Source organism: Argentina anserina, chromosome 5, assembly GCF_933775445.1.
Source record: "Argentina anserina chromosome 5, drPotAnse1.1, whole genome shotgun sequence".
Lineage (NCBI taxonomy): Eukaryota > Viridiplantae > Streptophyta > Magnoliopsida > Rosales > Rosaceae > Argentina > Argentina anserina.
Window position 1 is genome coordinate 18,536,587 of NC_065876.1, and position 12,754 is coordinate 18,549,340.

Here is a 12,754-nt window from a genome sequence, read left to right on the forward strand (position 1 = left end):
AAAAATTAAATGCAATAATTCAAATTGTATTATTCCTTTTAATAAATAAAAAATCTGGCTGCTTTCTTTTTAATTCTTAAATAAACTTTGCAACGACAAATTCACTGTTGTTGGGTCAAGTTTTTTATTTGATAAAATAAACTTAGCGATGATAAATTTTTGGACCAGTCAGGTTTTGCTTAGTTGGCAAAGGCGGACTTGAGGTTTATCACCCACATAGGTTCAATTCTCGTTGCTAGTAGGTCTCGTTGGTTCACGATATGTAAATTCTCCTGCCGAAATCCATATATGAGGGTTGTGCGACAGATACGTGTCTGTTATAAGTCGTTCAGAATTGAGGTTGTAGGTTTGACCCGACAATGGTGATGTAGCATAAATTATATATATATATATATATATATATATATATATAAAGTGTCGATACAGGTATTTCGTTTCCAATAGTTTTATTTAAAAATATATTTGGTGGCACTCTGGAGTTAATTTCACATGGGGTCAAACCCAAGCTTTAGAAGTCACTGGGAGGTCACTCACTCCACTCCACTCCACTCCACTCTACTCCAACCCGGTTTTGCTTTAGGGTTCCGATGCGGTGACGACTGACGAGGCGATGGCACTCAAAGCCGAAGCTCCGAAAGCTGCCGAAGTCGCGATTGCCTCAATTGGCCGCGGCTACGATGTCTCCATTGATCTACGCCTCAAGTACTGCAAAGGCGACTCTCGATTGATTGAAATCGACGACGACGACGACGGGGCTCGCCGCCTTCTCCTCCCCGGTGGACCCACCATCCCAAACGTCCCCAAGTCCATCAAATGCGACAAAGGCGAGCGCACCCGTTTCAGGTCCGATGTTCTCTCTTTCCAACAGGTAACTAAAGATCCCAACTCTCTCGTGTGTTTCGATTTCCCGACAGGTTTTAGTTGTACTAAAATCGAGGTTTTGGTCGGGCGCAGATGTCGGAGCAGTTCAACCAGGAAGTTGGTTTGACTGGGAAGATACCCTCTGGTCTCTTCAACTCCATGTTTGAGTTCTCGGGTTCGTGGCAGAAAGATGCTGCCAACACTAAGACACTCTCTTTCGACGGCGTCTTCATCACGCTCTATACTGTTGCACTCGAAAAGTCCAACATGGTGCTACGTCATCATGTCAAGAAAGCTGTCCCGTCGTCGTGGGAACCTGCTGCATTAGCGAGGTGAAGCTACGAGCATTGGCTGTCGTCTTTTGTTTTTCGACAGAATAATGCACTCACCCTTGTGTGTGTTTTGATTGTAGGTTTATAGAGACGTTTGGGACGCATATAGTTGTTGGTGTGAAGATGGGAGGTAAGGATGTGATCTACATGAAGCAGCAGCATTCTTCGACTCTGCAACCGGCTGACATACAGAAAAAATTGAAGGACATGGCAGATAAAAGATTTTTAGATGCCAATGGACAGTACGGCACACCGTCTGAACAAGCTTGCAAGAATAACAAGGTTTGTGGATATTTTTCCTAACGCCTACTTTTAGCAGTTGAACATTTAAATTGCTGTGATTGATCAGATATGCCTACAGCCGTCAATTTTTTATGTTGGTGTTGGGACTGCTTCAAGTTTTTCTTTGCCTATAACTTTAGTGAAATTTTTATTGTAGTGACTGGTGATTCCGCTCACTTGTTTTCAAAACAGCCGCTGTCTAGATTTTGGAAGATTTAGGTCAATAATCTTTGTTCTAGATGGCCCTAAATCTTATTGTGCTTTTGTATCTATAAATTTTCCACTCTTATGAGTATCTTTTAGCTTGATTTAGTTATATTGGTCATAAGTCTTGGGAGTCATAGGAGACCACTTAGGGTTCATTGGCCAACAAAATGGGAGTTTGCCTTTTGTGTACTTTGGACTTGCTGATCTCCAAAAATGAAAATTCTTTTGAAGTTTTCCTTTATCACATTGTCTGTCACTACACTGCCCAATAATCACTAATGTCTACTGATTTGCTAATTCTTCACGAATACTGCTATGAGTCTACTTTTACTTTTCCTGAAAATCACATACACCGTTACACCACTTGTCAGATGAGTAAACTCAATGATTAGTTCTTCTGAAATCATATGTATGTTATCTTCTTTGTCATTAGAATGTTGCTTCTGGTCTCGGATTTCCTACCTCATGAGCAAATGGGAAGCAAAGAATGGGGAATATCAATTGCTTAGCAACTCTGCAGTGATATTTCTGTTCCAAATTACAAAGAAAAAAAAAGGGGGATTTAGATATACACCCATATTTGAAGGCTGCTTTTAGATTCCACCCACTCATACAACTTGTAAATTTAATTCTCTCTAGATAAATCACACTTACATCATATCTGCCAAAGTGGAATGTTTAAGCATATATTGCTATATATCTTTTTAAGTGACCATCCTCGCTGAACCAAATTTAAGTGAAATGCTCCTGTATGCTTAGAAAAATTGGGTTTAGGGATTATTCAGGATAAACATTGAATGTGCTAAGATTACATATTGAATTTCTGGTAGTAGATCCATAATCACAATTGTGTTTGTGATTGTTCCAGAACAAATGAAACAAATGATACAGTAGAGCTAGGACAGTTAGTGTACGAAGTCTACTGGATACTAGATGCAGAAGCGCATAGTAGATCATTATGAACATCATGAACTATCGCGTGATAAAAATGGTTGTCATGATACTTTCTTCTCCTTCTTCCATAACCTGACCTCAGAGAAGGAAGAGATAAGAGGACCCTTTGGTGATTGTGGTCAGAGATCCATAATAGAGTTGGACCACAATGACCAGTGGTCTAGTGTATCTGTGATCATTCTTTACAAATGTCTGCTTTCTGGCATTCTATTCACTTTCCTCTATTTCTCTCCATTTTTTATCTTTTCCAGCTCTATGTTGAATTTGACCCTAGTTTTTTCATTGGGATGGTGGACACAGTAGTAGAGTCGTATGCATTAGTTTGTATACTTTAGACTTTATAGTTTATACAAGTACCTGACCTCAAATTTTAATTGCCAGTTTGAAATCAGGGAGCAGCGGTTGCGGTTTGCAGATACTAGTCCATCAAGTTCTTATTCGCACAAGGAAGTGAGTTGTATGAATAATCATCTTCATTGCCTTACCGTCAGATATCCTTACAAGTACTATAAAAAAGTTCTCTGCCTATTTTCTTTAGTCACTAAATTATTTTTAAATTGCAGGATATTGTAAGTATTCGCAAAAGGAGAGGTGGCAGTGATATCAAGAACTTGTCCCATAATGAATGGCTACAAAGTGTTCAAGTTGAACCTGATGTGATCACAATGTCATTTATACCGATCACCTCTCTTTTAAATGGAGTCCCAGGGAGTGGATTCTTGAGCCATGCAATAAATCTTTATTTAAGATGTAAGCCTTTTTCCCCTAGTTGCACTCTCTATTTGGTTTACTTTTCTATTTACTGTTATTATAAATTATAGATATTTTTTGCTCTTACATTTCTTGAATATAGTTCTGAACTACATAAAAACTTAAGGTGATTAGAGAAAGAGGAAAAGCGTGTGCCAAATACCTAAAAGCCATGCATATTATGTTTGCAATTGCAAAATGGTCTGTTGGTGCTAATCAAATATGTTAGACTGGATTCCACCTTCAGAAACCAACCCGTTTCTGGAAGTTCTACTATTACATTTGAGCGTGCTTGCTAAGTGTCATGATCCATTCACGGAGAAAGGCCTTAGTAATGTATAATTAGTAAAGTTGATCCAGAATAATACAACAGATGTTTTTGGCTTTGCAATAGAAGTATAGAACTAACCCAGCAAGATAATTAGAACTAACAGAACCAGGAGAAAATAGGATTATTTTTTATCCGGACCCTAACTCTGCCTATGTAATATTGCAGAAGTATGGTAGCATTATGGAAGTTAATTTGTAACATGAGAGATTTAATCATCACTCATATGCTTGCAGATAAACCACCAATTGAAGAGCTTCATCAGTTTTTGGAATTTCAGCTGCCACGGCAGTGGGCGCCGGTTTTTAGTGACCTTCCTCTTGGTCCACAAAGGAAGCATCAAAGCAATGCATCTCTACAGTTTAGCTTAATGGGGCCCAAGCTTTATGTTAATACTAGTCTGGTAAGGTTCCTGATGTCTGCTTATTTAAAAAGAAGACAATTACTTTTAACATAAATGTTTGGCATAAATGCCGATTTGCACCCCAAATTTGGCTGAAATTGTCAATTTGCACCCTGAACTTGCATTTGAGTCAATTTACCTCCTAAACTTGGTAAAAATTGCCGATTTACACCTCGAACTTGTATTTGAGTCAATTTACCTCCTAAACTTGGTAAAAATTGCCGATTTGCACCCCATCCGTTAAATTTAACTGTTTTTATCCAATTTTGCGTCACATGTCATGCACATGAGGGGTAATGTTGTCATTTTCTATTTATATTTTTCTTAAAAACAAATAAAAATATTTTTTAAAATGAGGATTATTTTGTTAATCAAATTATTTATTTACATCTTTTTTTCTACCTACTTAACCCTACTTTGAATTATATATTCAATATACCTACCCATTCAAATATAGTGTGTTGTGTATAAATATATTTTTATATGTACACATTGTTGGAGGATGAACAAAACGAGAATAATAACGACGTAATAGAACAAAACATAACCGTTTATTAATTGATAATGAGGCCAATAGATATGCATTACATAATCACAATCTCGTAGGATTCAGAGTCCTAATCTATTACAGAGATGCGAATCTATTTCTAACAGGAAACCTAATAAGGCTAAGACACACACAATGGTAGAATAGTAATTATCTCGAAACACACATTTATTTTTAATTTTCAATATATTTATTTATTTATATTTTTTCTAATATATTCTAACATATCATATCACATAAAATAATAAATATATAAATCAATAATATGTTTCGAAAAAACAAACATTGTAGCAAGTGTTCCTCTTAAGTAATTTTATTAATTTATTTCATTATTCAATATGAATAAATATATAATGACAATACTACCCCTTAAATGCATGACATGTGACGCAAAATTGGATAGAAACAGTTAAATTTAACGGATGGGGTGCAATTGACTCAAATACAAGTTCAGGGTGTAAATCGGCAATTTTTACCAAGTTTAGGAGGTAAATTGACTCAAATGCAAGTTCAGGGTGTAAATTGACAATTTCAACCAAATTTGGGGTGCAAATAAGCATTTATGCCTAAATGTTTTTGGGATAACTATCATGTTGATGTTTGAAGTAAGTCATCTAAATACTATGGAGAAGATTTCTAAGAATACTTGAGTTCCATGGGACAACTTTTTAATCATGTTGATGTTTGAAGTTTACAGTCATGTCTAAGGAAAATATAGACATTCATCTCTTAACTTTTGAATGTATTTGTAATGGAAAAAGCCCTTGGAAATTTTTCTAGTATTACTTGACACAACTTTCATGACCCTGTTTTCATATTTATGTGCTGACATCACAATGACTGGTAAGTTTTACATGTTTGCCAATTATCCTACAATTATTGCATGAACTGAAGTATAAATGTTACCATTTAATTATTCAGGTCTATCTGCTTTCAATGTACTGCTTTCAGAAAGATATCATTATTTGCTCTATGTTTTTTTTAGAGGAATTATTTGATACATCTTGTCAGGTTGATGTAGGAAAGAGGCCAGTGACTGGTTTGAGGCTGTATTTAGAAGGCAAAAAAAGCAATCGCTTGGCCATTCACTTACAACACCTCTCCTCTCTTCCAAAAGTCTTCCAACTTGAAGATGATCCGAATGGAAATTTCCGTCGTGATTCTTATGATCGTAAGTACTATGAGAAAGTCCAATGGAAGAACTTTTCTCATGTGTGTACTGCTCCTGTGGAGTCAGATGAGGATCTTTCAGTAGTAACTGGGGCACAGTTGCAGGTTGAGAATTATGGGATAAAGAATATTCTCTTCTTGAGACTCCGCTTCACTACTGTTTCCGGAGCTACAATTGTAAAGCATCCGGAATGGGAAGGCTCACCAGGGTTGGCCCATAAGTCGGGACTCATATCAACACTAATAAGCCATCACTTTACAACAGTTCAAAAGCCACCTCCACGGCCAGCAGATGTCAACATAAACTCAGCCGTCTATCCAGGGGGTCCTCCAGTTCCCATCCAAGCCTCAAGACTCCGGAAGTTTGTGGATACAACAGAAATGACAAGGGGGCCACAGGAAACTCCAGGTTATTGGGTTGTATCTGGGGCAAGACTAGTTGTCGAAAAGGGCAGGATATCACTGCGCGTGAAGTATTCTTTATTGACAGTAATATTACCTGATGAAGAAGAGTTGGAGGAACATTAGCTCATAAAGAAAAAGAAAATTCATATGATATAGGTTCAAGGGCGGAGTAGGAATTGATGGGGGTTTCAAAGGTTGTTGTATTACTGTATATTTTGGTTTATCTCTGAAGAACTGGAGATTTTTGTACCTGAACAAGTTCACAGCACAGGCAGGCTGTATCAGTTCTAATTTACCTGGTGTTGTGGGTATAGTCGGAATTTGTGGCGCTAACGGCCAAGCTTATCTTGTATGATGTCTACTCCGGCATGCATTTCTCGGAATAGAAAAGTAACTGCATACTTGTGCAAACATATATATGAAATAATGCGTTGTTGTCCTTTCGCCATATTCAGGTTCCATCCTAACAACTATACAGTAATAAAAGACAGATACCCCTTGCACTGCAAATTTCTTTATGCAACCATGCTTTTAACTTGTTCTTATTCTTCTGTGCAATTTTTAAACCATCTGTTTATCTTGTAACTTACAGTACGATTGGAAGGGAAGATTAAAAAATTCGTAAGTGACGCAATCTTTAACTCCATTAATCTGATAGAATTATAATTACATTTTTTGTAGGGGAAAATTTAATTCATTGGCATAATGCTATGACGGCCACAAGGACCAAACAAATGAGGTGACATAACCACCTCAAATGCATGCTAAAACTAAGCAAATAACAACGCACAAAACGCATTTATTAAAGCAAACAAAGTATGAAAAAAAAATGTCAAACGAGCGGACTATAGAAAATAAATTGCAAAGCAAATGTGCAACTCATCAACACTACGTTCCCAATAAAACAGCCAACCGTCATAATTTGTTTTTCCTATTTCAAGACTTCAAATAGAGAAAAGAAAAGAAGTAAAGAGTGGTAATTCCTTGCTCAAGATTTTTGGAGACAATTGAGGTACAATGGGGCTGGGAAAGGGATTGGTTCACAGCACATCAAAACAAATAAAGCATCAGTATTCTGAACTACGCCCAAATAGTTGAGTCATGGTGTAGAGACGTAGCCAGAATTGTATCAAAAAGGGCAGGTAATTTACATAGTACATCTATTCACATTCAATGCATCTACCTTCTATCTAAAAATGGACTCTGTAGAAAGTTAACTTGATATATAACACTTGAGCATGAATGCTTAGTTTATCTTCCGAATTTGGCGTTGTTTCTGGTAATAAATGGTAGAAGCAGACTTCAAGCAAAAACACTTATCTGCTGATATATTTTATTCTTTTGTTAATTATCTTCAACAAAAATAACAGAGGCAATACTTGGACCCTAAGAATGATTTCAATTTTGTAGAATTAGTTCCTACTACCTTATTATCAAATGCTAAGTTAAATAATCAAAAGAATGAAATTAGTCATGTATGACCAGCAACATATTCTTGTATTACATAAGTGCATGACCAGAATATAGAACAGGAAAAGAAAAACCTAGGTCCGTCACTACATTTATCCAGCATAAAAACTTATCAATACATGGTCGTACAACTTCAATGGATGATCCTTCGTTTTTTTATAGGGCAGTCATACATGGAGAACTTAACAGTACTGTACCAGGGTGGTTCCATTGTTGTCAGAGATGATCCTTCCTTTGTTTGCCTAACAGGACTTCAACTACCATTATGCTAGAAAAATAAAGACCAAATCGGGAAATGGGAAAAGTTGTTTTTGTTGTTTTCATTACAATAAGAAGACTGCAACCTAACCAAATTGACGAAACAGAGAACACTACGTGCTGCATATGAAGAAGGTAAAATGGCTTTGCTCAAACAGATGTATCTTATATTTTGCTATCAACACATTAACCAGGTCTACTATAATGCGTACGAATCAATCTTAAATTCCATGTGAAAACAGATGGACATTATGTGAGTGTCTAAGAATATTGCTTAATGTGTGATAATAAGATGGTTAATGGCATAAATATATCAAATAGTTACCTTTTTGGCTTCTTGTCTTGGTCACAATGCTTTTGTTGTACCCTCTGTTTCTGTTTCACTTCTTCTTTCTGGTGCTGCAGAGATTGGAAGTTTCACTTGTTAGAGGTATTTATACATAGCGACTATCATTATCCAAAATCTGAAAAAGGAGAGAATTCGGTTCAAAAACCGTCTAAGTAAATACAATGTTCATCAATTACAGTTATGACATAGACTTCTTCAAAAGTTGAAAATTTTGATTTTATGCTACAAATATAAAATCACATGCAAAAACCATTGGTATGTATAATGTCTGAACTGAGGTAGATCATTTGAACTGATTTTCCAATTGTAAGTACAAAACCATCACAGGAAAAATATAAGGAGATCGCTTACACCGACTCAGGGACTGAAGACATCTTGAGATACTTTCTCTACTTGGCAATAACCCTACCACTGCATATATGTTGCAACAATCCAAAATTCAGATTGAAGTCATCGAACCAACCCAGATAATAAAATGAATCCTCAAATCATAATCAGATCTCGAACATAAAACTAAACCCAACAGAAAACCAACAGGATAAATCAGAAGACAAACCAAATTAAAATAAAAAAAGAAAATAACATCAAAAATACCAAATGCGATGACCAAGAACCGAAAGGCCCGTTTGTAAACCGCAATAAAAGCTACGTACCATGTTCGCCACTCGCCACCTCTACCTTTCTTCCTCTCCGTCCGTCACGATTTAGATGGACTCTCTTTTGTGAAGGCAGAGCATGACACTGGATTCTCTATCGAGTCTTATGGTGCTTCTTAAAAAAAAAAATTGGCTTCCCTAACATCTTTAGATGAAACCTACAAACAAAATAAATACTTATGGAGAATCCAATTAGTAAATATATAATTACAAACTCACATCGGAACTCCAATGAGTCTGATCTGTGTTTACTCACATCACATCGAACATCATATCAGAAATGAAGATCTTACAGTTGATTTTCATCTCCATGAATATAGAACATAAGTGTTAGCTAGCTTTCACTTCTAATAAAATAGTAATCATATGCATATACTCACCTTCAAATGCAAATTCAGTGGCAAATATTATCCTCCAGCGACACCTTGCCCGATTCTGTAATCTAAATCAAAATAACATTACCTGCTCCAATGGTAAATGCTATAAGTTACCTAATAACAAAGTAAAACCAAACAACATTACCTGCTTCAAAGCAATAGCAATGTAAGTAACATAACCATATTTCAATAAACACATCAAATATTGAGGGCATTAGTATTATCCAACCCTGTTTTTAAAAAGACAGAGACATTTAAAAAAATACTCGACCTAATTCACTCTTAATCCAACAGAATGGAACCAAGCAACAAACTTATCAGGTCAACTATCCCTTCTCACATACACTACCACGAAAAACTAAAAAGAAACAAAAAAAAAAACTACCATAATTAAACCAAACTTGTAATTTTGACACTTCTAGGTCAGAAATTACATAAAGCTTATATCATTTGCGGATTCTAACTGTTTTGGATTACATCTGACAATCGACACTGATCATATGTTTTCAATATAAAAGTGAGTAGGAATTGAGTGTCAATTGTGCTCTGGTAGAAAAGTGATAGGCAATATAACAATAATTGACTTTTATCTGATAAGGCAGTATGACTTTATTTCGTAAGGTAGTATTTTGACTGGTTTTTCATACCTTAACCCATAATTAATTCCAGAAAAATAAGAGACGGAAGAAAATAAGGAATCCTAAGTTCCTAACTATACGCAAGTCTCTCTTATATACAAAACAGGGAAAAAATTCATTACCTGAATGTTGTGAAGTCTGATTACCTGGAGCTTTAAGCCTTCCACACTTGGAGCTTTGAGCTTTCCAACCCTGAACAAAGCATCATTAATATCTTGCTCAATTATAGGTCTATTCATCGATATCATCAGAAGTGGTCTCGGGGAACAAAGGAGGGATAATGATTCTTAAATCATGATAGGGAGCAGCTAAAATAAATTCTGAAAAAACTCCTTTGCAATTCTCCTCATACCATCACTATCAGTAGTCCAAGTACCATTATTGTCAAACATGCCATCAATTTCCTTATTCTTCTCACCACAGTGGTAATTAGCACTAAGTAAGAAAGGTAGCTTCTCAAAGATTTGCCCAGCCCACGCAAGAGCGCTTATGTCATATGGGAACTCATGGCCGGAAACAATCCTGGTAGGAATAATAAGAATCAAAGTCCAGGTTGGTTGGTGAGCCTAGTGATAGGAGACTATCTAGCTTGGTTCGGAGAGCACTTGTTGGGTTAAAGATTTTTTTGTCGCTAAATGTTACGGCCTAAATGCTGAACTATTGACCCTACTTGTTCGGATGGGTGTTCACCCCAAAGTCTTCCCGGATTGCATGCATACATCCGTAAGTAACTTAGTGCAACATGGCAAATTTCATTGAGAAGAATCAGCAAAGAAAAGAAAAATGGGTCAACATCTTAATGTGTATTTGAGGGCTGAGGAGTGTCCACACGAGTTCGTTGAGGTGTCTACACAGGGAGTTTACTTGCTTACTTGTTAGAGAGAGGGATTCTTAACTTCCAAATGAAACTCCATTTATAAAAATATAGGGAACCAAAATCACGACCAGAATCTTTTACGATTTATGGCGATATTAGTTTAATCTTTTACTCGGAACGAGAGTCGTACTAAGTGTGACGACTCTAAAAGTTGACTTTTCGATGCATAAGTTTTTCGAGAAAACTTCCTTCGCGAAAGTCGTAGATCTCGTCGATACGAATTCGTGGACACGCGGCACGCCTAAATCGGAGTTCGTATGAAGAATTTACGAATCAAAACGTATTTAGGCATTTTTGGAATTTAGTATAAATAGGAGGTCGAAAATGGGAAAAAGGAAACAAAATGCGAAAACTCGAAAGTTTTGCGCCACTGTTCATCCCCGACCCTGAGATTTCGCCGGCGCCGTTCTCTGCCGTCCAGCCACCGATCGGAGCACCACTAGTCCCGTTCAAACCGTCTCACCATTCTCCGTCGTTTGGTACCAGCCCCGACGCCTGCTGACCGTCGTGCAAGGCGCAACAACACCCGAAAGATCCGGTAGAAGTCAACGCCGCCGTGCGGCCGTTTTCCGACGACTCCGGAGCTCGGGGTTATCATCATTCGACTTGGTTATTCATTCTGTGCACGAATCGATTGGAGTTGGGCGACGAATCGAGCTAGATCGCAATTTGGGAATTCGTTGCACTGTTCCGACCTTCCTCTGCGTTTTCCAGCCACTTCCCGGCCGATATGGGCTTCGACGCCGTCGTGAAAAGGTGTTTTGTTGTGATCTATAACTTTCATGTTGGAGTCGAGTTGATTTGGAGAGTTGGAAAGGGGTGGCGCGTGGGGCCCACGCGCAACCACTGTGGCGGGGTGTGCGGCGGCGCGTGGTGTCATTTTTGGGGCAGTAGGTTGCTCCTTGAGTAGCATTCGTCGATACGAACTTATCGACATATTAATCGACGTATTTGGTTGTTGTATGCTGTTGGTAAATTAGATTATCGTATAAAAGATTAATGTGATTGTTGTGTGTTTGATGGATGATGGTTATAGTGATGGTTGCATATGTCGGATGTTTTGTTGTATGTGATATACGAATCGAAATGGTTATGAGTTTTGCATGATTATAGTAAGTGTGTAGGTTGGTGGTAAATGTGAAGGTTTGTGATACGATATTGACCCTAGATAGTTGTTGGTTGTAAAGTCGGGTTGTTGATGAAGAGTTGAACTATGAATGTCTTGATCCCTCGTAGAGGGTACGTAGGCAGCCCAAACAAGGTTTGGGTGCAGCCGCAATTATTTTAGATTAGATTTCGGTTTGCTGGTTTTAATTTGGTTTTTAGTGCGTAATTAGGTTAGTTTTGGGACGGGTCGTCTCATTTGGTATCAGAGCATGGTCCTCTGACTGATGGGCTTGCTGAGATGTAGGAGTTAGTACGTTTATTTTGGGAAAATTTCTGTGTCTCGGGAATCTTAATTTTTATATATTCATGCATGCGTTCACTTAAAACCGAGACGAGTGAGTTAACCAATTTGACGCGGTTTTCTCCATGTTCTTCTGGAAATGGGGTTGTAAAGCCGGAATTATTTGAGGTTACTCGGTTGACCTTTGCAAGCATCCAATTTAGATGCTAGGTTTTTGGCTATGAGTGGACGTTTATGTTAAATATATGCGCATGCATATTATTGAGTTAATTATTATCTTAGAATTATAATTTTAAATTTCAAATATTTAGTTTGTTAGTTATTTGGAAATGAGATTTCCAGAAAACTATAATTGTTGGGAAATTACCGAAATGAGATTTTCGGGAAAATGTATGATTTAATTTATTTCTTCTTGATTATTTACAATGTGATTCTATTTAGTGGTCTTGGAAATAAATTTGAGAAATATATTTAATGACTTA

At 37.1% G+C, this 12,754-nt stretch overlaps 1 protein-coding gene across 2 annotated transcripts; it reads left to right on the plus strand.

Annotated features, from left to right (window-relative positions):
- The first annotated feature begins 514 nt into the window (after window positions 1-514).
- LOC126793378 (MACPF domain-containing protein At4g24290) lies at window positions 515-6,652 on the plus strand. Of its 2 annotated transcripts, none has more exons than XM_050519879.1 (7): window positions 515-868; window positions 955-1,193; window positions 1,274-1,475; window positions 3,018-3,086; window positions 3,200-3,386; window positions 3,951-4,117; window positions 5,676-6,652. In XM_050519879.1, exons 1-7 carry the CDS (start codon window positions 611-613, stop codon window positions 6,360-6,362), a joined length of 1,809 nt encoding a protein of 602 aa, XP_050375836.1. In that variant the 5' UTR covers window positions 515-610; the 3' UTR covers window positions 6,363-6,652. The 2 variants fall into 2 exon arrangements, with proteins under 2 accessions (XP_050375836.1, XP_050375837.1); XM_050519880.1 differs by having other exon boundaries at window positions 5,686-5,836.
- Window positions 6,653-12,754: the final 6,102 nt, after the last annotated feature.